At 38.2% G+C, this 27,545-nt stretch overlaps 1 protein-coding gene across 1 annotated transcript in view; it reads left to right on the top strand.

Moving 5' to 3' along the window:
* plxna3 (plexin A3) overlaps window positions 1–27,545 on the top strand; it is a 179,726-nt gene that overhangs the window by 16,812 nt on the left and 135,369 nt on the right. The window contains exons 2-3 of the mRNA XM_082189123.1: window positions 1,793–3,076; window positions 7,228–7,410. Of these exons, the coding sequence (XP_082045249.1) occupies window positions 1,892–3,076; window positions 7,228–7,410 (1,368 nt within the window). The 5' untranslated portion in view covers window positions 1,793–1,891. The remainder of the gene's footprint in view (window positions 1–1,792; window positions 3,077–7,227; window positions 7,411–27,545) is intronic.

Below are 27,545 nucleotides of genomic sequence, written 5' to 3'. Positions count from 1 at the left end.
TGAAAGTTATGGAAATGAATAAAATCATGGATTTTCTAAAATTAATGTAAATACTGCTAGTCATTGTTCTAAGATATTTAATTGGCAGAGATTTTGCTCTCAAGCCACAGCCTGATTTGTAACCACATTTTAGTTCTTTGAATTATTTGGTCGAACAGGTTCCCAGATTGCTCTGAATGATACATTAGCAAATTGATTGTAATTTGAATCATTTTTAAAAATACTTTTTCAATAATCACAATTGTTTGGAAAGGTCATGAAAAGGTATTGGTGTGGGAACCCTGCATTATTGTTTTGAAATGTAAAATAATCAACATTTGACAACAGGCCTTTGAAGAGGGTTTCTACTGTCCACCCTTTTCTCCTCCAAATCACAATGAGCCAGAATCACTTAGTGTAATCTGAATCTGAACCAGAATCATTAAATTCCTTATGATTCCCATCCCTGTTCTTGCTGTCTGGTTAAGGGGTGCTTCCTAATTAACAAATGCGCTTGCTTGGGATTAGTGCTTGCAATGACCATAAAGGTTTATTAGCAATCCATTGAGTGAAAGGAGTGGGAGTGACAAGGCTTGGCACCAACAGAAGCCACTCGATCAATACATACCCCCAAAATCCCCTCACCCAGCTGTCACGCACTGGCTCACAGTCCACTCTGAGTCACTAATGCCTCCAAATGGCAGGGATGGATTGAGTCTCAGGCAGAAGTGATGAAATTCTGATTGTTGGGTTTTAAAATCGGCCATTGTCAAAGTTCATTGCACTAGACCTTAAATCTTCATTCCCGGTAAGAAATTCCAAGAACGCTGTGGCATAGAGCCGTGGGAATGTTAATTGACGTTAATGTTAATGACCGCCACATCTGTCTCGAGTCCCACGGAGGAGCTTCAGAAGGATAACAGTTGGTGATGACAGTGCAAGGAGAAAGTCCAGGCCTTGTCCTCTCACCTTGCACTGTTGTCACTCCTCCTTTTATATTTCCGGAGCTCCTCCTGGGACTCGAGACCAGTGTGGCACGTAGGTGACTCTCATTAACACTCGCGCCACCGACTCCATTCCCACGGCTCTCTGCCCTGCCCTGCTTGCCACAAACACCTCTTGTACATGTATACAAGACAGATGAATACATGCAACACATGACTATTCACATTTACACACCAACAGTGCATTTTCGATGTTCAGAAACTTGGCCCGTCTAATCACGGTGTGGTAATACAGAGGAAGTTGGATATGTTTCATGGTAGACAAGGTATACATATGCATTATCAAGGAATCATATGATCTTGATAGTGTTAGCACTTTACTCGGTTGATTGAGCTACATGGATTCTCAGTAAAATGTGGGGAAATCGGCCAAATTTGTTTGTGGTTTTATAGAACATTAGAAGCTTTGAATATCCTTCCAAAGAAGTAGATGAAGTGTATTGTTGCTAGAAGCATGATCATCATTGCATGATCAATTGCTTGATTTCTTTTAGCATTTTGTGATACTGATAGGTATTGCAGCTTTAGAAAGAGTTTGTTATTGAAGAATGAGTCAGCGCACACTATATTGTACTATATTGCAAATCAGCAAGAAACAGAATGTTTGATTTTAAGGTTCAGAGTGTGGGTCAAAAAAACTGAATTATGACTTTTTTTTTTCTTTGCAAAAAACATTGCCTTGGGGAAAAAGTGAAATCTTAAAGTGTGATGATGACCCCTTTAATGCAATTAAACTTTTAAAGATAAGACATTGCTTTGCCTGCATAATCTCATTTTTTTTTCTCTCGTTTCTCTCTCTTTCATTGTAGACATGAACCACTGAGACAGCAAAAGAAGAAAAGGCCTGGAATAAGCTTGAGGGAAGAGCTTCGTCTCATTCCCCCCCCCACGATTGAAGGTTTGGAATCATGAGGTCCTTGTGGCTGCTGGTATTTGCCGTCTCTGTTTTGACCGGGACCATCATGGCGTTTCCCATGACTCCTACGGAACACCCTGAAGTCACCGGAAGCTTCAGGGTTAAAGACACGAGCCTCACGCACCTCACGGTGCACCGCAAGTCTGGCGAGGTGTTTGTCGGCGCGATAAACCGGGTATACAAGCTCACCGCCAATCTGACCGAACTACGTTCGCACCAGACGGGTCCCGTGGACGACAATGCCAAGTGCTACCCACCCCCCAATGTACGAGCCTGCAAGCAGAATCTGGAATCCACAGACAACGTCAACAAATTGCTGCTGGTTGATTACGCTGGCAACCGCCTGGTGGCCTGTGGAAGCATCTGGCAGGGCGTGTGCCAGTTCCTGCGGCTGGAAGATCTCTTCAAGCTTGGTGAACCGCATCACCGTAAAGAACATTACCTCTCGGGAGCCAAAGAGTCAGATGGGATGGCTGGAGTCGTGGTGGGCGACGATGACGGAGACTTGAAGAAGAAAAAGAAAGGTGGTAGTCGCCTCTTTATCGGTGCTGCCATCGATGGCAAATCTGAGTATTTTCCAACCCTATCCAGCCGTAAACTGGTGGCTGATGAGGAGAGTGTGAACATGTTCAGCTTGGTCTACCAAGATGAGTTTGTGTCTTCACAAATAAAGATACCTTCAGACACCCTGTCTCAATATCCCGCGTTTGACATCTACTACGTTTATGGGTTCTCCAGCCGTACGTACATCTATTTCCTCACTTTGCAACTGGATACCCAGCTCACCCAGGTGGACGCGACGGGCGAGAAGTTCTTCACCTCAAAAATCGTCCGCATGTGCTCCAACGACACTGAGTTCTACTCCTACGTCGAGTTCCCGCTTGGGTGCACCAAGGATGGTGTGGAATACCGACTTGTTCAAGCCGCCTACAAACACCGTCCTGGGAAGATTCTGGCCCAGGCTCTTGGCCTGTCTGAGGATGAGGATGTCCTGTTCGTGATATTCTCCCAGGGTCAGAAGAACAGGGCTAACCCACCAAGAGAAACAGTGCTGTGCCTCTTTACACTGCACCAGATTAACCTGGCCATGCGAGAGAGGATCAAGTCCTGTTACCGTGGGGAAGGAAAGCTGTCTCTGCCGTGGTTGCTCAACAAGGAGCTGCCTTGTATTAATACGGTGAGTCTTTGACTTTGACTTGAATTGAACTGTCTGTCTGTCTCTCTGTCTATCTCTCTGGCTGTCTGGTAAACTAACTTAAAGTGATAGCAATAGATTATGGTGACGATTTAACCTTTTCATTTTGTTTCCCAAAAAATTTGCTAGGGGTGGACGATATGACCAAAATCTTATATCATGATGAGTAATTTTATTTCATGATAACAATATATATCACTATATAGTTATTTTTGCATTAAATAAAGTTTTTTTTTTTTATATATCAAAAGTTAAGCATTTTATTTAATTTTTATTTAATTTTAATGAAGTAGTATACATTTAAAAGTTTGTCCATTTACTCATTACCGATTTTAACATTAATGTAATTATCAGCATATTGGTATTAGTCATAATTTTTTATCTCTAAACATATGCCTATCCATATCCAAGCCCTAAAAAAAAAAGATGGGCTGATAATGTTTTTGAAGCCTCGTACCCTAAAATCTGATTGGTTAATTTGATTGTTATTTCCATGTTGACCCAGGAACATGTCCTTGTTTAAATCATGTTGTTAAAGCTTATATCAGTGTCATTATAGGTACCTGCACTGTAACAGAGAGTTTCCATGCTCACATAATTGCAGACCTTCAGTCTATTGTTTGTTTTCCATTTTATTTCTATTGTTGCTCCTGAAAAACTAATTTGTGGATGCTAGACATGATTCCTATTGACCTAATTGTGACGTGTTGCAGACTTTTCAGGAATGCCTGTGTAGGGGAAACTGTCTAACATGATTACACATCTTAATCTGATGTAATGTATCTTTGATGAAAAATCTATTCAAACCAGACAGGGTAGGAAGCAATAGCTTATTATGTGAGAGATGAAGAAGGTGATGGCTAGACATCAAAATCAATACGCCTCTGACATTTTAAACCAGTCAAGTGTACCACACATGGTCTGTCTCTAGAAACCCTTGACGCTTTATTTATGAATCTTTAATATTTGTCTCCTGTAATCTAGTGAGCAAAGACAAATCACATTTATGAGTTGATGTTATCTATCTGCCTTGAAGCTAGGCAGAGGTTTCTTCTACAATTTAAAAATCCTTTAAAAAGTATTATGCATTACCTTAGGGTTAAGCATCCTGTCATTTTGTAGATAATTATCATACACTAGGGTTGGTGTCAAAAGTACCATGGTACAATACCAGTATTTTGCACTTTTTCAGTACCAGATGACAATGTGCTGCTACCTGAAAGCCAAATGAAGAATTAGGGATGCATCAATGCATGATTTTAGAATGAAATTTGATTATGGAATTTAATAATCAGTTATTATTTCTATGATATCCAGAATGCTACAAAGGCTAATGCTGATTTCGTGCACATTCCTACAATAAATGCTGAGAATGCATGACCGAGGAATAAAGGGTGCACTTTAAGAAAGGTTATGCTGCCAAATTCAGCCATTTTTCATGTTTGCGTGTGTCTATTTGAGTAATAAGGTAATAGTTGATATTTTATTGCTAAATTATGATATATAATGTTTATGTACTGGCATATTTTCAAATAAATAATTTGGAATCATTTAAAAAATATGCTGAGACTTGCACCTTTTGATGGTAATTTGTAATTAGACTTTTCTATATTTAAAGATATACCTTATCTGCAAAAACTGAGATACATGTATATTTTTAAATTATTAGTTTAGTAAACATTTGTGTTTCTATGCAAATCTATCATGCATATTCTACACTCTATGTACTGTCAGTTTGTATCGAGATACTGAAGCCAAAATTTTGGTTTTGAACCAACCCTAGTGTACATATTGAATCATTTTGCTGCATGTTAGTTGTCTGGTAGTTATTTACGAACTCTGGGCTTGTAAACTTAAGATCTCGTTTTTTTACAGTAGCAATGTTTTCCCCCTGTAAAAAACAAAAAAACAGACAGCATTAGCAAACTGAGAGAGTTTGTTTTTTCTTGCCTGGAGGACAGCTAGACGAGAGGACAATTTGCGTCCGTGGCTGTAATTGAGCCGGGAACAATAGCACAACACCTCGCGGCCCAGCCAGAGCAGATGGGGCGAAGATGGCGAGTGCCGATGACCTCGTTCATTTGAGAGGAGTGGCTGTGGCTGTTTTTATGAGCACCAACAGGGTTCCCCATGACTGATGCAAATCTGCTCCTGATTCCAGCGCTGCGGCTGTCGTGGGATTATTAGCTTGTTCTCATGCACAGCAACAGACCTCCCCTTATAATGAGAGCATGCGTGTCTGCCGCAAGCTCATGCTTCGTTTAATACATTTACCCTTCATATGCATGCACAAAAACAAGCCGTTCGACCAGCCTACCCCCCCCAAATCATCATTCAACGGCACGCTCTCTATATGCCTCGGAAGAATTCGGGCGGAAGGTGCCAAAAAATTCATCTGTTGCTGTAGCACCTTTGTGTTTGTCATTACCGCCGCAAAACGTCTTGCTGTTCGAGCTGATATCATTCATCCTGACCTCGTGCTGCACTTTACAGATTTTTTGTGTGTGCCGTTGGGGGTCCAGAGGAAGCGAGATTAAATAGCTTTGTGTGTTCAGTCAGTTTTCGAGAATCTGGTAATGAGTCAACAGTTCACCTCCAGGATGAACCGGGGGACTGGGTTGGGTACTCAATGACATCATCTTTCGGCCGATTGATATGTTGCAAATGTTAGTTTGCGCAATTGATTTTTTAATAACAGAATTGGTAACCCTACATGATGTTGTTGTTTTTAGTGAATCTTACATATTTATTTTATTATTATTATTATAATTCTTTTGCCAGAATAAAGAGCTTTGTGTGTTCCGTCGAGCTCTGAGAACGTGGTAATGAGTCAATAGTTCACCTCCAGGATGAACCGGAGAACTAGGTTGGCTGCTTGATGACATCATCAATTTTGGACGATTGATATGTTGCAGATGTTAGTTAACGCAATTGATTTTTGAATAACTCTTCTGACATTTCCTTGAGGTGAAATGACATGCTGTGATTTTCTTGTATTTTTTTTCCTCTGTGTCAGCGGACAGCCATTAAAATCCGCTGAAATAATGCCTTTCAGAGACACTCTGAGGGCAAATGGTGCCTCTTTCGGGAGAGAGCACATCTAAAGTGATAAAGCACTGACAGTGAGGTAGATTGCAGGATGATGTCATGTCTCACCGGTCGGTGCGCGCCAGGCCCTGGTCTGATCCCCATGGGCTCACTTTCACAGCCTCTGTTTGGGTGGCTCTTCTCTGTCTGATCTATTAGCAGGCTCTTCCTGTATCAGATGCTGTGATTTGACGACAGCTGGAGAAAGCTGTGTCTTCAGGAAATTATGGATATTATGTCTTAGGATTTGCTTGTGTGGATGTATTTTATTTTTTTATTGTATTTTTTTATAAGTAAATACATTTAAGTATTTAATCCAGGCCATAAATCAGTTTTTACTTTGTGTTTTTACTGACCTTTAATGTCCCCAAAATTAAAAGCACTTACAAGGGCCACTATGGTTTAACTAATACTTTTAGATTAACGAGACGGCTATATTTTCTTTTCTTTTTTTTTCTTTAAATTTTTAATTAAAATTATATATATATATATATATATATATATATATATATATATATATATATATATATATATATATATATATATATATATATATAATAATTTTTTTAATTAAATTAATTAATTTATATTTATATAATGTATTTATATAATATATTTAATATATTTTAAATTTTTTCACTGTAACAGAATTGCTAACCCTGTCGTGATTTAGTTGTTTTTACTGAATCTTTATTATTTTGTATTTATTTTATACCATTCACTTTTAAAATGTAATTATTTGTGATTTTTGTTTTGTGATTTTTGTTTCAAATCACTGTAACAGATTCGCTAACCCTATCATGTAATTGTTTTTACTGAATCTTAAATATTTCATATTAGTTTTACACCATTCATTGTTTACAATACATCAGTTTTATAATTTGTTTAATTTACTTAAAATAAAAAAAAATCTAATTTTTAATGTATCCTCAGGCTTTTTACCACAGTGTCTATTTTTTTTTCTACACATGGCCCATTTCAGGCCAGAACATGAACACAAAAGCAATCTTATAAATAATAACTCATTGTTTGTTTTTGTCCCGTAGCCCAAGCAGATTGGTGATGATTTCTGCGGCCTGGTTCTGAACCAGCCTCTCGGAGGATTGAGGGTCATTGAGGGCACTCCTCTGTTCGACGACCGCTCTGACGGGATGGCGTCCGTGGCTGCGTACACATACGGAGATTATTCGGTGGTGTTCGTGGGGACTCGCAGTGGCCACCTCAAGAAGGTAAGAAATAACCAGTCTGTGTGTTTTACCGCTGTCTTTTACGCAGATATCGTCAGCGCCTGGGCTTTCGGTGTCTTTTTGGAGTTGGTTGTTTGGGAATAAAGTGATAGATGGTCATATAGTGATATGGTGAAGATGTGCTCAAGGGAGTTTGCTTATATTTGAAGTGCACTGACTGACTAATCGGTTACTAATTCTTCTAATCCGTCAGTGATGATTTACTACATTGGAATGTCAAAGTCAGCAGTGTGTGCAGTGTGTTACTTCTGTAAAGTGCCGTTTCTTAGAGTGAAACAGGATATTCAGCAAGAACTTGAGACTTGTTTTTATCCATCAGGAATTGATTTGTGATTTCTATGACATATTTGTATGGCTGTTGGATTTGAACTAGTAAGATGGACTGGTGACATCAGCAGAGAAGAAAAAGGATTTCTTTTTATTTCTTTTAAATTTTTTTATTTAAGTCGAGTAAGTTTTTTACATTTTCATGATTACAAAGGCAAACTTTTTTTAATCAAAAATAATGTTCATCTTATGAACGAGATTGTGCATTAAAAATGTAAATGGGGCAGTTTTGTGTTTTTTTATTTGATTTTATTATTTTTTATTTTATGTTGACTTAAATGCTAGAGAAATATCATAATTTTTTGACTAGCTTTTTCACAATTTGGAGAGGTACTGTAGAAATCTGTAAGATTTTGAAAATGTTTTGGAAAGAAGTCATGATCCAAAATACTGTGAAATATATCCATCCATCCATCCATCCATCCATCCATCCATCCGTCCATCCGTCCATCCGTCCATCCATCCATCCATCCATCCGTCCATCCGTCCATCCGTCCGCATTTTTAGGACAGTGTCTTAAGTTAAAAGCAGTAATTTAGTACCACGCATTTCAAGACATTCTGTTCCATTGTGTTGTGCACCTTCTAGTTGTTTTTGAACACAAGAATATGTCTTTCTTAAACACTACCTAGAAAACACGTCCAATAGAGGTCAGATGAACCCCAAACGAGTCTATTTATTCACTCTCAGAAAAAAAGGTACAAAGCTGTTACTGGGGCAGTAACAGGTCAATATGTACACTTAAGGTACTTTTAAGGTAAAAAAGGTACAAAGATGTACCTTTTCGCTTTTGTACATTAGGGCACTGCCCCAGTGACAGCTTCGTACCTTTTTTCTGTGAGTGTATATTATCTTTAATTATTGCAACCTAAAAAAAGGACCTTTCCTCTTCATTCCAACATGAACACAAACCTCCAACAAAGCCATAATAAAAGCACCACCTTGTGACTCACTCATCCAGACCAGAGCAGGCAACAGCTGTGGATGTTTAAAGAATAATATGCCCACTGGTGAGTGTATGATTGTTCTCCACAGAAGTTACTAACTTTTTTTTTTTCTTCCCCTCAAACAACAGCTTGACTCGTTCATAGCTAGCATTTCGGCCCATATATGCACACTGAACCTCGGGGGAGCCAAAGCGAGAGGGTGGAGTCGTTTTTTTAGGCCGGTCGTAAATAGTTCAAGCTGTGTATGAAAAGAGAGAGAGAGAGAGAGTGAGAGAGAGACCCAGTCGGCATTAAAGTTTAACGTTACTCAGCAGCCAACCGGCCTGATACGTGTCCTATATTAGGTCATCCCATGGAACTTTTATTTGCAACGGCTTTAAGTTCCAGTTCATTGAGAGTATTAAAGGAATTAGATTAAATGTGAGGCTGATGAAATCGCTCTGAGAAGCTGACTTGGCTCTTTCTCAGCAGACATCATAATTAAAATGAGGTAGATGGGGAGGAAAATATGCTACAGTTTGTGTGCTTTCGCCGTTCCAGCTCCCAGCTGGAGAATATAAATGCGATCGCATCCATTCTCCGGTCGGAATGAGGGAGCAGGGGTCAGTCCTGTGGGAGCTGTCCTGTTTCGGATTATTTACAGGAGTTTGTGTCTAAACATGTCCTGATATACCTCTCGAAACCCCGGTGCGATCGCTGCAGATCAGACTGTTTGGAAACAGGGATACATCCGGAGATTGAAGTTTGAGTTGTGCGATTGTTCGCCGTTAATAAACAGAACACAGCGCTTGTGGTCATGCTGATAATAAGCAGCTCTGTTTGTTGATGGAGATTATATGATGTTGCAAAGACGCTCCCTCATCCATATGGCCTTCATATTGACTGCAAATCACAATAAACAGAGATGTGGGGAAATCGTAATGTTTGTATTTTCTTGCAAACATTCTGTCTGGATGAAATGCTAAATGGTTTGTGTACGAGACTCGCTCAGATTCTGGTTGTTATTTCATATACGTACTGTTTGTTCCTCCGTAAACAGGAGACGTGGAGGAGCTGTAGAGGAAGTGTGGAGGGATTTAGCTCATGTTGCAGGGAAAACTCGAATTTGCTCCTCAGAATCGGATGACTGAACACACCTGCAAGCTTAATATTGCTGTTTGTATCACTTCTATGCTTACAAGTAATCAGTGGAATAGATTTCATATCAGGAACTAAAAGTATACAATTTACAACTTGATGTTCAACCAGTTTAATGTTTAACCCTTAGAAAAAAGGGTTAAAAATGAAGAGCGAAAACTTGATATATTAGCCAAAATTGTCATCAAAATGTATTAATTTCTAATATATAAAAAATATGTTCACAAAATTTTCTATAAATAATTATTTTAGAGTAGTAATGGAAAACTCTTAGCTAGTGTACTACCATTTGAAAATGTGGGATCTGTAAGAATGTAAATGCTTTTGAAAGATGTCTCTTATGCTCATCGAGGCTGCATTTATTTGATCAATGATACAGTAAGAACTTTAATATTGTGAAATATTATTACAATTTCAAAAAACGGTTTTCTGTTTTAATATATTTTAAAATGTAATGTATTCTTGTGATGCAAAGCTGAATTTTGAGCATTATTACACCAGTCTTCAGTGTCACATGATCCTTCAGAAATCATTCTAAAATGCTGATTTGATGCTCATTTTAAGAAACATTTCTTATTATTATCAATGATGAAAACAGTTGTGCTGCTTAATATTTTCTTCTGGAAACCTTGATACTTTTTTTCAGGATTCTTTTAATAAAAAGTTAAAGAACAGCATTTATTTGAAACATAAATCTTTTTCATCATTATAACTGCCTTTACTGAAACTTATCAATTGAATGCACCCCTTGCTGAATAAAAGTATTAATTCTTTAAAAATGAATAAATAAAATCGCCCTGACTCCAAACTTGTAACCTCTTTTAATGGATATTTAAAAAGACTAATTACCTGTTTGAATCATAGAAGGAATTTGTCAGGATGTGTGTACATTTTGATATTGTGTATATGAGCTAAAAAAATATTAAGAATACATACAATAGCCTACAATACATTTTTGCTTAGTGCCCAATACCATACTAGTTTCTAAAACGGCATTGTGTTTGAACATGCTGGCTTTGGCACAAGAACTAAATGTGTTTTTACTGAAATTTCTAATCTTCCTTTGGCATATGAATAGATAATTACATATAACTCATTTAGCCACAAAAAGCATCATTTATCTCTCTTTAAACGGTCTGTGAAAGGCCTGTTGTGGTGATTGTGTACAGTGGTTTTCAGAGTGTTGGGCTACCTGCTATAATGTGGTGTAGAGAATACAGGAGGAGGCTGGGTAATTGCTCTATATCTCCCCTCGCAATGGCTTGTTTGTTTTGGCAAGAGAAAAGAGACGGCAAGCCTCTTTTCTCAAGCTGTACGGAAATCACCCATGAGTCTTTAGTGCTTCCTGTCCCTAGTTGGCTGCAAGTTGAGTCAGTCGGGATGTCGTTTGGACTGCTGGAGTCAAAATACTGAAGAGTTTTGTTACAACCTAGTTTCTCTGAATCATCCTACCTATAAAAGAAAAAAATGCCTTTAATTGGCTATTACATTTTCTCATACTTAGTAATGCTAAACTTGATCTCTTAAAAGTTCCCAGACCTGAATGATACTTCAAATTGAGTGTCTTACTGTTGTGGTCATACATTTAACACATAGTTTTCACCTAAATGCCAATGAAACGGGTGTGAAAAATCTTACAATGAGGGACCTGAGCCATACAGAACACAATATGTATAGCGATGCGAACCGTACTCTTTAACATTGGCCCTCTCACCCCCCCTTCCCTCATTGGGAAAAAAGTAAACAAGAAATACAAGCAATCAGCACAGTGAGTTTGAGAGTTATCACCAAAATAAAACTAAATGTAATAAATCCTCATTATCCTTAAATCCTCATTACAGATACTTGCATCATCACACAATCAGTGTGTGCATAGGGCTGTGACGATAACCGCATTACCGCAGTAATGAGATGCCTACCGCGGTGTTGAGGTCATCACCGCACTTTTTTTTTTGTATTTTAATGTAATTTTTTACAGATAATGTTCAATTACATGCACACAAACACAGGCATAAAAGACCAAAGCATACCGTAAACAGTTGGAGTTAGATTTTAATTGCAAGTGCTTATAGCGATACTTCTCTTATGTGGTATAGGCCACGGCTGGACTGGCCATAGGGGATACCATGCATTTTCCCGGTGGGCCGACGTGCTTTTTGGGCCGATACATCTCATACTCTTACATAATTTTTATTATTATTATTTATTTATTTATTTATTTTTTAACGGCCCATAAAATTTGTACATCGGCGGCCCATTCGCTTTGTTTTGCTTAATTGGCGGCGCTGGGTTTGTGCCGAAAAAAGTCAGTGTTAGTTTTTTTTTTCTGACAGACCAGCCCATGAAACACGTAGATCGGCGGCCCATTGGTTCTTTCCTTGATTGACACTGGGCTGGCCCAATCACAACTTTAAACGAGTGAGCGAGCGTGCAGCAGTGTCAGTGTGTATCTGTCAAAATAGTCAGCGAGATGGAGAAGAAACGCAAGGAATGTGCAGAGAAATAGCGTGAAAGAATAGAACCAGGCCCTTAAAGCAGACGCTTTATGTGTCACAATATATGTTTTCTGACCTTCATCAGCTCCAGTGATGATGATGATAGTGAGGAGGATCAGGAGAGAGACGAGAAAGTGTAGAGCCTGCGGTAAGCAGAACTACTTTCAAAACACTTAGGCCATGTCATGAGTATAACCCAGTTACAGATTATTTCCACATCTGCATAGTTGACGATTACCGCAATTCACTAGAAATTTTATGAGAGGTGTTTGTAAACCATGTTTTCCGCCTAAATAAAAGCTTGATGCAGTTTGCGTCAAAATAAAAGATCATGTGCTTATCTCTTTCAAGTATAGAAATTGGTACAAAACTAATTATGAAAGTTTCCTTTATTTTTTAGTGCATTTCTTTTAAAAAATATGGCTATTACTGTCATGGGATTAATATTATAACTATTATTATGTAGTAGGTGTAATGTAAATAGACACTGTAACTAAAAGAGGTTTCAATTTTTCTTTGTTTAAAGCTGCCGTCGGCAACATTTTTTTGATCATATTCAGTGTAATCGACACTATAATCCGACAGAACAACATAAATAAGGTGGTTTTAGAAAAAAACCCGAGCTTCTAACTCCACCTGGAGCGTGTTATTTGTTTTGCAAAAATCCAGCGCTCCCGCTTCATCAGGTCCAATCAGCGCAGGGGTGTGTGAGATCTGACTGTCAATCACAGGTCGTGCACACGCCACAGATCCCCCCTCACTCACGCACGTTAATATCACATGCACACGCCACGCCTGAAGTTCGCCTGGAGATTGCATGAAGCGTGATGGCGGAGAGAAAATCTACTAACAAGCTTCCAATTCCTCGGTTATTGCTATCTATGGATAGATTAGCCAGGGCAGCCTACCTCCGAGTCCATAGTGTTGATAGATGCTGAAGAGACGTACGCGTTCACAGAAAATCAGGTACACACGCACAGTGACGCACTGACGAGCACGACCTCGATGGGAGGGTGCTCGCTGGTAGTGGGGAGGGGCATGAGAGTTGTAAACATTCAAAATTTTGGCTAATCGACCCAATCTGCCAGACTTGCTCGGGCCGATTTTTTTGTCCCAGTCCAGCCCTGGTATAGGCTATAAGTTACAGTTAACGCGCTAGCCGGATGACATTATTCAAACGGAACATTAGTGATGACTTTCTCGCAGAGCTAGAAAAAGAAGAGAAAGCTGCAGAAAGAACAAGCGAGCTCAACATGCCCCAACATTGCGTAGTTCTGGCGAGTTGTGCTAAACGTCGATTCCTTTTTCTTTAGACATTGTTTTTCGGGTAACAGTCCAAACGCAACTTGTTCAAACTTTGAATATTTTATTGTACAAAAAAATGGGTTACAAACGATGACCATTTTTTTTCCATAATTCCTATTAAACTTAAAAGATATCGAAAAAACAACAAAGTTATAGAAATAAATATTATTTTATGTTATTATTGTTAATATTGTGTTTATTAGCCTGTGTTAATGATTAGAATTTTTCAACGCAAAAACGAAATAGCCTATTGCATCATCCCGTAAATAACTGGGCAAAACTTATGAATATTAGGGATGGGCATTTCAAGCAAAAATAATATTTGATGATCGCTGGGAATTATTCGATTATTATTCGAAAATCGCTTTCCTTTCATGCTCACCGGTAAAACGGTGTTCGCTCAAACTCCACTCCGACATTAAATTTCTCTTTGCTTTACATGTTGTAGTCATTAAAGAAAACATATAAAGTTTCATATTTATGTTTAAATGATATAATGTTATTTTTAACTGCCAAACCGCGTGATTTGTTGCTTCTTCACCGCGGTAAGAAAAAATCCAATACCGTCACAGCCCTATGTGTGCATTTCAGCGGAATATGGTCACAACTGGCCGGGTTGCAAAACGTATTACACACAAAACCAACAAAATGTAATGTAAGCCGACACACGACAGCGATCAGACCCTTCCACATCATAGACAGCGAACAGAGATCATGGCATTTTCACAGCAGCCGATTAAATGAATGTAACAGACAGTTGTAAACTTTTGTGCGCAATGTTCGCTTAGTTGGTAAATTTGCAGATTCTGAAAAATTACTTTTATCAATTTAAAGCTTAAAACAATGTCAGCAGCGGGCAGAGTAAAACCAGTTGGCACGTAACCTGTTCGATTTTGAATAACTGACCCAAACAGCAAACAATTCCAGCAGTAAAGCTTTAGCTTCTTTGATGCGGTCATACAGGGGTATCCATTATAATTGCTGGGGTTGAAATGATTTCAAAAGCTTTGGCTTAAGCTCTGGTGTAGGTCAGCCTTTGCCGATTAACTACAGCTTTTCTTTAAAAGTTCATCTTGAAAACGGTGTGGATAATAAATTTGCAACATTTTCCTCTATTATTTGCGTTTTCCATAGCGAATGAAGCTAGCTATTTTATTAGCATTTTTAGAGGGTTTTAATTTTTTTAGAGGGTCGTTATGATTGGTCAATTTTCCTGTCATTTAAAATTAGCCTTGCTATTGCTTGTAAGAGCTCTGTAATTTCACAGCTGGACCACCAATCGCAGAGCTGGTGGAAAAATTCTAAAATGAAGGAAATGGGGTAAATGGGGTCAACACATCACGAACTGAATAGGCAGATTTTAAGGGTAATTTTCCTCAAAGTTGTTCTAAACCTGAATTTATTTATTTATTCGGCTGAACACAAAAGTCATTTTCAAGAATGTTACCACACAGTTGATGGGCCCCATTGACTTCCATTTTTTTCTAGACTATGTACGTCAATGGGGTCCATCAACTGTTTGGTTACCTATATTCTTCAAAATACCTTCTTTTGTGTTCAGCAGAAGAAAGAAATTCATACAGGTTTAGAACAACTTGAGGGTGAATAAATGATGAAATAATTAACATTTTTGGGTAAACTATTCCTTTTATTTTCTGTCTCTGCTTCTAACAGTCTAGCATCATGGCAGCAAAAGTCAATGTACAGTTCTAATTTTACGTCTCATCAGTATATAACACTGCACAGCATTAGTGCCTGTGGCTTTCAATTGCAGTAATCCATGTCTGGTCTAGCAGGAATTCTTTCCCTCCTGTTGTACTTTTACAAGCAAGCATTTAAGCCGGTATCCTGGCACCATTTCCGGCCGACCGAGATATTTAGCAGCAAGTGCAAAGGCAAATGAAAATAAATACAGCCAGCTATTTCCCCCTGCACCTGTGCTCTTCACATGCCGGTCACAGAGCCGCGGGGCTTCTGCAGTCTCAACCTTAGCAGAAACGGCCAAAAGATAATCTGACCACTGGGAAATAAACCCAAGGTTGTCAGGATTTTTTTATTTTTATTTTTATGGAACACCTTTGCCGAGCCGGCAGTTCGAATGTGAACGTGTGCATGTGTGCGATCTGTGTCTGTATATCAGTGTGTTACACGCACAAATGGATGTACGTGTCTGCCATTGAATCCTTAATCAGGCTCTTTTATGTTGGTTTATTGTACAGTCTATTTAGCAGCTAAAAGGATCTCAAGGTAGCTGTAGTATATCACCAAAATGGCCCATCCTGCGCTGACCTCTCGTCCCCTCGACCTTGGGTTTCCTGTACTCACAAAAGGAGGTAGTTATTGGCTGTGTTAGGAATGGAATACTAGCTCAGCATATACTTAATACTACACTGTGTACTTTATGCTATTTGTTAAAAATAGGGAAACCGCAGGCATTATTCCACTGTAAATATGATTGTATGCCATGAGCTAGGATTTCATCCATATATTTGTCAGCAAATTTTGAACAAAAAAAGCACAAATTAAGCAAATTGCATACATTTGCATTTATTCATTTGGTTAGAAGACATGTGCATAAACTGATGAAAAACGCATTTATTCCTAGATAATGCACGTTGATAAAAAGTCATGTGACCTGAATAATTCACTCAGATGATTGACTGCACATTTTGTCTCTAAACCACAAGCAATCTATTTTATTTCTCTATCTATTAAATCTAATTTATGATCTAATTTATTTACAGTTCTCTTGAACATATGGGATAGAAACATAATTTAAATGTTTTATATGTATATGCTCTATTCATAATTGTTTTTGTGATATTGTGGATTTCTTACATAAAGTACATTTGGAAAATGGATAGAAACAGCTAGTGTTGTGATGTTACCTTATGTTGCATGTAGTGGGCTATCATCATGGAAATATGTATTTTTTATATTTTTGTGTTTGAGATGTCTATTGGCACTATAAATCAAAAAGAAGATTGTGGCTAATATTATTTCTGGTAACCAGTTAGCACTATTTTAATCTGTTATCATGCTATTGCTAACTGAAAGCACAAAGGGAAATGATTAATTTACCATATTTTGCATCACTAATGCGATATGTAATTTAAAAGACATCACATATTATATTTTTGTTTAAAAAAAAATCTTGGATTCTACTTGGATATGATCTTTCATGACACTGAGGTTATTCATCCCACTTAAATTGGAAGGTCAGGTCAAGCGCATTGCATGGTGGGAAACAGTATTTTCTGCAGTGTTCTCTTGTCAATTACACATTGGCAATTTTGGCAACACATTGGTTTTCCATGCATACCAATTAAAGCAAGAATCCGTGCTTTACAGTGAATTTAGAACAGCTAAGGGGCGTTGTTAAATTCACAGTAAACCACGGCTTCACATTGCTTATTGCTTTTGGTTAGTCCATAAAAATATTTATTTTAATATAGATGCAGTGGCACAGTAATACTAATGTAATGAGGTCACAGGTGTACTGTATGTTTGTAGAGAAATTTACAACAACTTCGAACGCGGCTCAACCAATCAGAATCAAGGACCGGAACTAGGCCTATCCGTTTTATAATATCACATATACATGCATATAGTAAAAGTAGTATGCTAGTACACTATTGCAAATGCAATTGTGCAATTTTTATATGAAGAAGCGGATCCTATTACACATGCAGCCCGTGCTCCGGTGTGATCACATTTATGTTTTATAAAGATAAATACGCCAGGGTGAAAATTCTCATTCTGCACCCAATCGTAGACGTATGATGCATGATTGAATCCGGCAGATTAGTGTCCCTGACTCAGTGTTCAAATTGATTAATGCCTTTTAAAAAGCGTCAAATCCCCGTGTTTCACCGCAACCGTGTGCCGCGGCACACACAATATAACGGAGGTTTTCTTATGAGCACCATCATCTGAGTCACTCTAATCCTCATAATCATGCATGAGCTGCAAGTATTTGAATTTCTTCTTCATCATCACCTGCCTTTTTCCCCCTCAGCTTTTGTATTTCGCCATGTTAGCATCTTTGTCTTCAGAGGATGGAGACTTCAGAAAGCAGCCCGACCCAAATGCATATTAAAGGTCAAAACGGTCCACTCCATCTGCCATTTTGTGCCTCATTTTTGCTGTATTCAAATCCAAGTGCGATTGGGCTGGAAATTGGAGCTAATTTAGCGGGATAAATCAGCTCACGGCGAGCAAAAGAGCGTGGCGCGGGCGGGGAAATGGCCGGGAGGCTGATTTACGAGCGGGTTCGGCCCTCAGCCACGTTTGATCATGGCTAAATCTGTTTGCCGTAAATCCGCTGTCACGGAACGAGGCGGGGAGGGATGCGTCGTATCTCGGGCCGAGGGAGCGTCGACCTGCAATGCATTACAAGCGCTTGATAACGAAGCCCCCTTGATCATCACTCGTCCGTATCATTAAGAGCGAGGCCGGGAGATTGTTGGAGTTGGAGTCTTGCTCAACTCTTTTAATTAGACGACTGATTTCTACGTGGGTAACAGATGTGTTGCTCTCCTCGGTGGAGCAGCGACAGACAGCGGCTGCTGGATGATGATTTCTCGAGCGCTCATGTTGACGTGTTTGGACCATCTGAGCACTTGCTAAATTTGCTGCATTTAAATATTTGATGCAGGTTTTTAGGCCACCTTAATTGTGTTCACTAGCATTTAGCAGTTCATCAATTACTAAAAAGCTTTCTAAAGACCTAAAGTATAAAGTTCTGAAGGTCTACTTTAAGATTGATATGTTGGCTTGTGGCAAAAATGGCTGATTTACACACACACACACACTTTTAAAAGCCTGTTCGGTAGAGGAATAGTTTGAGATTTATTGGTAATAATACATGTAATTATTCAGTATTATTCATTTATTATTGCATATATTGCATTATATATATATATATATATTATATAACATTTTTGAATAAGCTTTTATTTGTATATTTTCAGTTTTCATTTTAATTTAAGTTTTAGACCTTATTATGAGCATTTGTCATTTTTATTTATACATATTTCTATTTAGCTTTATTATTTTTTATTCATTTAATTAATTTTAATACTTGAACTTAAAATAAGAAATGTCGGTGTGAATTGGCCTTTTAACAAAGCATCTTATGGCTTTAAAATATCTTAGGCTTAAAAATGTCCTCTCCTTTTACTGTCGAAAGTGTTTTTACATGCCGTGATGATGTTTTTTAATATCATCCATTTTTTGCTCTTGTGTTTCTTAGACTTCATGGTGCTGATTTCTTCAAATTAATGACCGTTTTATGCTTTAAACTGTGTTTAGAGTGAGCCTATTGATTTCAAGTCTTTCACCTGGCTAAAAATGTCATTGAAATGTCACTGGATTTATTAGAAAGCGCTGTTTAATTTTGACATTTTGTCTGATTCAGTCCCAAAGACCCATAAACGTCAGGCTCCGTTTGGGCCGATTGTGCTGTAGCGGAGTTAGTGGGACACTGTAATTGTGTCTGGCATTAAAATGATACTGTACCGCACCCAAGCATGAGGTGAACCTTCACTTTTAGACTTTCCAACGTGGCTGCTTTTGATCACAACATGATTAGGACTGGATTCTGGTTCAGTGTAAGTAATGGAAACTTGAGTGAAAAATTTGGGTCGAGTACCTCTCTTCTGCCTGTAAATAGAAATCTTGACTTTTATAAAAAAAAATGTAATGGGCATATTTTCTTGATGTATCCACATTAAACACTTTCTGTGAGCTGTCAGTGAAGATATTTGGATTTATGTGGTTCTGACTACAGTGACGTTTGGCATCAGTGTACCATTCAATGCAACTTACTGGCATTTTTATATTACAAAAGAAGATATTTTGAAGAATATGGGTAACCAAACAGTTGACTGGCCCCATTGACTTCTATAGTATGGGGAAATATGCAAGGCAATGGGGCCCATCAACTGTCTGGTTACCGACATTCTTCAAAATATATTTTTTTGTGTTCAGCAGAAGAAAGAAACTCATACATTTTTGGAACAACTTGAGAGTGAGTAAATGATGAAAGAATTTTCATTTTTTGGTGGACTATCCCTTTAATGTGATGACCGGCCATAAGCTGACATCATCATCAGGTGCAGAGCAGGAATGAATGCATTGATCTGCTGGTCACTGTCGGTGTCATTTGGCTCGGTGTAGGTCCACACATTGGCAGTAATCACTTTAACTCCGCGCCCTGGCTCTCGCAGGTACAAGCTAATGAACACAAGCACTTATATGTGTAGTATTGTAGGATTAGTCCAGTGAGGTCCACCTGCTGCGCGGACGCGACGCTTATCTTGTGCCTCATGTCATAATTGAATGGGAGGCTTGATAATTTCATTAAAGGTCAAGACAGACGCATCTCAGAAATGGAAGCTGGGTGTTTAGGAGGGCAGCTCTTAAGCACCTGTCTGGGGCCGTGAGACGTAAAGGCCCTGGGCAAGTGGCCGACTTACTGTGATTCACAAACTCAGTATACACATAAACAGAATCTTATTTCACGCTGTGAGTCATTTTATATCACGGTAACAGTGTTTGTCACTATGCTGGAAATTCAATGAAAAATTTGGTTTGGATATTTAATAACCCTGTGGCAGCATTTATTAGAAATAGAAATCTTTTGTAATGTTATAAATGTCTTTACTGTCACTTTTGATCACTTTAAAGCAACACGAAGTAAAAAAAATTACCTCAAAATAATGTTTCCAAAATCGTATCAGTGGTTCATCAAGTCGTAACGGGGTGAAAGGTACTTCTGGATTCGCTTTGCGTCCCTATATCTGCTATAACCACTCTATGCAAGTTTGCCAAACCGGGTCGCGTTTCTGTAGTCCGAATGAGACATAAGAAAACTACAAATTTGACTTGCTTTACGTCAAGCGTTACAATAGTCATTATTTAGTTTTTCTTCATTTCTGATGTCGCAATACATCATACTTTCATGAAATCATGCATCATACTCTACCTTGTCTGTGGACATCGTTCATTCAAAGCCGGTGCTGGATAAACATGCGTGCGTGCGACAGTAGACTGCGGGTGGCGAAATTATTTACGATACGGGTAATGGACAATTCCGCTTCCAACCTGTAGGGTGACCGAAGAGGAAAAGTTCCTTAGTGTTGCTTTAATGCAGTGGTTCTCAAAGTGTGGGGCGCGCCCCACTGGTGGGGAATAGAGACGTGACAGGTGGGGCGCGCAAAACGGGAGGAAATTTTCCTTTTTATGGCTTTATATCTTTATCCAGACATCCCAACTGTCCCGGAAGTTCCAGGAGTCTCCCACATATTGATAGCTGCTCCTTGACGCCCGCAAATGAGATCCAATCTCCCGGAATTGTGCACTAGAGAGTGACTGCGCGCGCATGTGTGTTTGTGTAACTGTAAAGGCATATTAATATTAGCGGAACAAACTTTCACGCCCATAGATATATGTGTAGCTATATCTATAGCCGCGTTTCCATTACCCTTCAAATTGCGCAAATTGAAATTGCGAATTGAAAATACGCTTAATGGAAACACGTCAATTTCGCAAAAACTCCCATTTATCGCAAAAAAGTTTTTACGCTCTCATGAGGTGGTTTTTCAGGCAATTCGAAAAATGAATATTTCGCAAAACTGCAATGGAAACAGTTTTTGCGCATTTACAGTCACCTGACTTAGAAGACGCAGTGTGTTTGAAGTCCATGTATAGCTACGCAAATAATAATAATTTTATATTATTTTATTATAACATTTAATAGGCTATATTTAGAAGAGGCTTTTATGCAAAAAAGGAACAAAGCTGAGCGTGGAGCGCGCACTGCATGACACGGAGGCGCGGCCGCAAACACTTGCATTTTCCTATCAACAGTGGAAACAACTTATACTCTATCATTTCTGGTCAGACAGAAAATAATAATACATTATTCTCAACCACTTTTATTTGTGTAAACTCACAATAACAAGAAAATGCTGTGCTTTTGTAAAATAAAAGAAACAATCAGACGCACATGATCTCCGTAAACTGGGGCGCGAGAACTGAAACAAAATATAGCCTGTGTAGGCTAAAGCTTGAAATGTCCACTTTAAAACGAACAAATTCGAATCGAAAGCTAATACCTTCTGATTATGTAGGCTAATCCGTATGAAAGTTGCATTTCTCTCTAAAAGCGCATCTGATAACAGCGGAGATGGAGATGTGATTTTAGCCGACACTTAGAAAACAATAGTTTATTAATTATATTAATGGCTCTTCTCATTCAGCACTGCGGGAAATACATCAATTCCAGTTTCTAATTTGGCCTTAGAAAACCAGTAAAATCGACATGTTTTCCATATTAATTTGTGAATATTTTAAATGTTTAATAAAGGGGCAAAAAGTAATAAATAAAGCACAGCAGTTGTGTGTAGCCAGTTCAAATTAAAATTTTGGTGTTCAACTTGTTTTAAGAAGACAACAACCGTTCATTTTTCGTTTTTCAATTAGGGGTTAAAAAAGGAAAAACAAATAGACACAAAAGTTGCCTACATGGATCATTTGGACAGAACACGAGACAGAATTATTTATTAAATTCATAAAAGAAACAATAATTAGCCTATAGGAATACTGGATTCTAAATCTCAAAGAAATGCCACAATCGGAGCAGAAATGAGGGCGAAACACCCAGAAACTCCTTATATGTGTCGTTCGGGGGTCTTTCCCTGCCATTAATGCTTGGATAACACGCCACGTCTCCTACCATTAATAATAATAATAATGTCTAATGCGGTGGCTGTGATATTATAACCAACGTCCGTTGCCGTGATTTTTGGAATGACTTATCGCGCGAGAAAAAAAGACGTTTTAGTCGCATAACATCGGTTAATGGAAACGCCGTCATTTCGCAATAGTTTTTTATCGATATTTAGATAATAGCGCAAAACATTTGCGCAAATCTGTAATGGAAACGCGGCTTATGTTTCGCGCCGATGGGTAGCATGCTAGTGTGGGCAATAAATAAATTGTGCAATGCAAAACAGGCTCATTGCAGCCACTAATGCAGGGATAAATAGACCTGTCTTGCCAAATGGATTTATCTTCTTTTCTTTTTTAACAGATTGCAAAGTGGCACTTTTATTGCTTTTCTATTTTTGAACTTGATACAAATTTTGACACAGCTGCACTTTTATTTTCTCTATTTTTGAATTTCATGCAAATTTTGACACAGCTGCACTTTTATTTTCTCTATTTTTGAATTTCATGTAAATTATGACACAGCTGCACTGTGTATTTTTGAACTTGCTGTTATTTGATGTAGATAGTTAGATATTTAGATATAACTTGTTACTATACTGATACTACTTGTTAATTCAATAAATTTGAACATTTTATTTCTTTAGCATGTTGAGGCAGGTGGGGCTTGGAAATTCCCCCTTTTCCAAAGTGGGGAATTACCGAAAAAGTTTGAGAACCACTGCTTGAATGTGTCCTTGTTGAATAAAAGTGTTATTTTCTACAAAAAAAGTATTCCCGACCCCCAAACTTTTAAACAGCCGTGTGTATTTAAATAATAATATACCTTATAATAATTGTATACGTAATTGAGCAATCAAATCTCTTCAGAAAATTAGGACTAAAGCCCTCAATTCACATGGATTAGTTTTACAATCTCTTTATGAATTTTTTCAAACATAGCTGTCAATGGAGGGACAGAAAGATTTCAGATTTCATCAAAAAGATCTTCATTTGTGTTCCAAAGATGAACGAAAGTCTTACAGGTTTGGAACGACATAAGGGTGAGTAAATGATGACAGAATTGTTCATTTTTTGGGTGAACTTCCCCCAGCCCTAGTGTCATTCACTACCACTCAGGAACATCCCGCATGGAACCATTTTTTTCCGGCTAAAGTTTGACACAAAATAGTGTCATGTTTGATTCTGCCTGGTAGAAGCTTGACTCTTTTTTATCATTCAGATCCCATACCGTCATCTGTCAATTTCCGCCCGGCCTCACCTCCGTGCTGGTGCTAACCTTGGAGTCGCGTGCTTAAAATGAGCCATAAGATTTGCCATTTGTTTCTCCTCCTCGAGCGACCCGCAACCTCCGTGCCATTTACTGCACAGCCGCTGCCCAGGAGGAGAACAGATGCATTAAAACGACTAATAAACCCAGTAGCGTGTGGCTGTATAGATTTAAATCCATATTTGGTGACGGAAGGACTCTTGATATTAAACAGTAATGTTATTTTGTTTAAGAGCGGATCAGATATACTCCCGTTGCTTATGAATTCAGCTTTACAGCATCGTAGACTTCACGCTATAATGTTACACCGAGAGTGGCTGTTGTGGTTTTGGCACGCTAGCGTCGGCCAGACTGAGAGCAAATGTCTCTTACAAACAAGCCGTCTGATTTGAGATAGTGCTAGTCTTCAGACGGTTGAATGCACACTCTGTCCTGCTAAATAGATAAGTAGAAAGGGGTCTCCAAAAACTCCCCTTACAAATAGTCTTCTTGTCCCATGATTAGAGATGAGTTATTTAATAATGAATTTCACAAAGGAGAGCTCTGTGGATGACCTGTGTGGTACGATCACACACACTGCTCTTATTCTCTCCGTCACAGGCTCCATTCACTTCCCTTCTGTTTCTTTGGAAGAAACGCTCACAAAATGCTGAAAGCACATACCTGGTGAAATACTGGAGCAAATGTTCAGTGTTGGATAAAGAACGCTTTAAAAGCGGTTGTTGCGCTCGTTTCTTTTGTTTATGAATGCCGCTTTACGATCTGTGCTCTTAAGCGAACAGAAGTTGCAGGTTGCTTTGTTTTTGTTTACACAGGTTGCGCGTCCATCTGCTGGTTCGTGGTTTTTGGCTTCACAGATGTTCTTTGTTTTCCTGTTGTTTTTTATACTAGATCTTTTTAGACTTGTTCCTGTAATACCTGGAAAAATCATGGGTTTTTGTTTATAACATTTAATGAGGCTTACTGATCCATAAAAACACAAGCACAACATGGCAACATTTTATTGATTTAGATTTTGTTGTTTGCAGTTGCACCTATATTAGTTATTTTTTGGATGTGTATGCTTCACAGCCTAATTATATATATATATATAAAAAAAAAAATAAAAAAAAAAAATATATATATATATATATATATATATATATTATATATTTATATTAATATAATAATTGTGTGTATAATATACTAGTGCTGTCAAATCGATTAATCACATCTAACATAAGATTTTGTTTACATAATGTGTCTGTATATATGAATTATATTTTTATATATATATATATATATATATATATATTATATATGTCTCTCTGTGTGTATATACAATATACACATACACACACACACACACACACACACACACACACACACACACACACACACACACACACACACACACACACACACATAAATAATATATATAAATAATACACACACACATGTAAACAAAAACCTTTGTTAGGTGCAATTAATCGATTTGACGATTTGATGTGTGTGTATGTATATATATATATATATATATATATATATATATTATTTGTCCATATTTATTATAATATTACCACATTATTAATTAATTATTATATTATATCATTTTAGTAATGTTCTCAAGCACATTAAAATCTGCATTTACACACATGTTCTTTGTGAAATTGCTTAAAGTCTTAATGCATTTATCGTGGAATAGTCATGGAAAAATCATTGGCCAAAAGCTTTGGGATCTCTGTATATACAGTCAGCCGTTTTACATTTAGCAGGTCTCGCGTGTGTCTCATGTCAGGACGACAGCAGTTTGGCCTTTCCGGCATCCGCATGTGCAGGTTCGAAATCCGGGTTGTTTACACTTTTCCTTTTCCCTCTGTGTTGATAGAAGCTTTTCTGCCTGTCTGGCATGCCAATAATGGAAAGCAATCCGCTGTGAGTATTTAGATATGGATATGGTTTGTCCAATGTAATTAGCTTTGGCCAACTCAGGGGATCAAATCTGAGGCCGTAAAATAACTGGAAGAGACAGATGGCGGAAAGACGCGTCACTCCACTCTGCCCCCGTTCGACAGCAGCCTCATCCAATTCAGTCTTGGATGACCACGGCAGAACCTTTATTTGAAGAACAAACAGGAAAAAGCTCAGATGTAAATATGCTTTAACAAGCCCAGAGAAAACAATTCGCTAAACAACCCGCCGACAAAAACAAAGCAACTCGCCGTGTCGCATTTCACGTCTATTTTGACCGAGGCCCTTTCCCTTTCAGAGGTACAGATATGAATATCGTAAATGGGTTTGCTGGAAATATTTAATTCTGTATTCTTTGTACCAAATTTTCAGCTTCCAAATGCATTGGTCACAGCGGCAGCCAGACTCGGCTGCGTTTCTGAGGTAAAACGAGGAACCTCGCTCTGGATTCCAGATTCTGAGTTTCCAATGCTAAATATTACCCTCCGGTTTAACCAAGAGTGAGAGATTGGTTTCAAAAAAAGGTGAGAGAAAGAATCTGTGACGCAAACTACCAGCATGCGAGCTGAACGTTTGGCCGGGATGTGTTTGCTCTCGGGGGGAGAGCTTCTCCTCCATTTTGTTGGGCTGGAGAGAACTGCTCCGGTTTCGTGTTTGATGTCAGGGATGAAGAACTGTGGGACTCGTATCTGAGGAGCGCAGCGGCGGGAGGGAGCGAAAGTGGATTTTTTCGCACTGCGTGTCAGAGCCAGGCACCTGGAACTAGGTCATTTCTCCAGGAAGAGTCAGGAGTGAGAAGAGGGAGAGATTGAGATGGAGGAGGGCGGGGGGAACTGTGGCTTTGTAGCGGCTGCTAAAGTTACATTAGATCACTGCAACTGACGGCCTTTAATTGATCTTTCACAACAGATGATGTGCAGACAGGAGTGGTGTAAATATATTTTGTGTTTTATTTCATTCACTTGACTTTATTTTGGAAACTGGCCCCACACACACACCATTTAAATTCGACAAGAAGTCACCTGTTCTTAGTGATTTTGTGCTCAATTAATCCGTGCAAGTTATTTAAAAAAGAATTCTCATACACTTCAGCTTGTTCCGCCTCTTAAATAATGTTCCTTTTAGCCGGTTGATGTCAACAAGGCAGTAGTTCTTCGCCAATAATTGGAAAATCTTGTTTGCACAATCCAATCAATTCCTGATGCATAAAATTCAGTCCTGTTTTATTTCTTCCTCTCAATGTTGCAAATTTGGCAAACTGTGTCAATCACAATAAGTTGCAAATGTAATTTCCTTTGGACTTTGAATTAGGAATGTAAAATGATAAACATTGTGAATATTTATTGTGAAAATAATTAAGTTTAATTAGGAAAAACAAGTGAACATTTGATGATATTTACTTTTAAAAGTAATTCATTTTTATTTTTAACTTTATGAAAAGGATTATTGCAAGGATATTACTAATTATTCTTACTTTTTTAATATTTTTAATGTTTTATTTTAATATATAATGCATGTATGTATAATGCATACATGCATACACACACACACACACACACACACACACACACACACACACACACACACACACACACACACACACACACACACACACACACACACACACACACACACACACACACATATATACATACACATACATGTATATGTATGTATGTATACTGTATGCTATAGTTGATTATAATGTATATTGTTTTACAAGTTTTGTTTTGAGACACAGGCCCTAGAATCTCTGCATCGCTCAGTCATCTGAAAGTATATATTTTAAGTCTCTCTGTCAAAACCACAGCCAAAAATGATTTTTGTCTCAGCACCACCCTCTTTCACCACATTTTAGGGAATTGCAGATTGAGTAACAAATTAGGAAAAAATGGGTACAAATACACCCTGCAAGGAAAACCTTTATACAAATTGATTGCTTTTGATAATCTT

The sequence above is a fragment of the Leuciscus leuciscus genome, assembly GCF_965113295.1.
Source record: "Leuciscus leuciscus genome assembly, chromosome: 13".
Taxonomy (NCBI): Eukaryota; Metazoa; Chordata; class Actinopteri; order Cypriniformes; family Leuciscidae; genus Leuciscus; species Leuciscus leuciscus.
The sequence above is the reverse complement of the archived record's forward strand: the minus strand, read 5'-3'. Positions and strand labels throughout refer to the sequence as shown.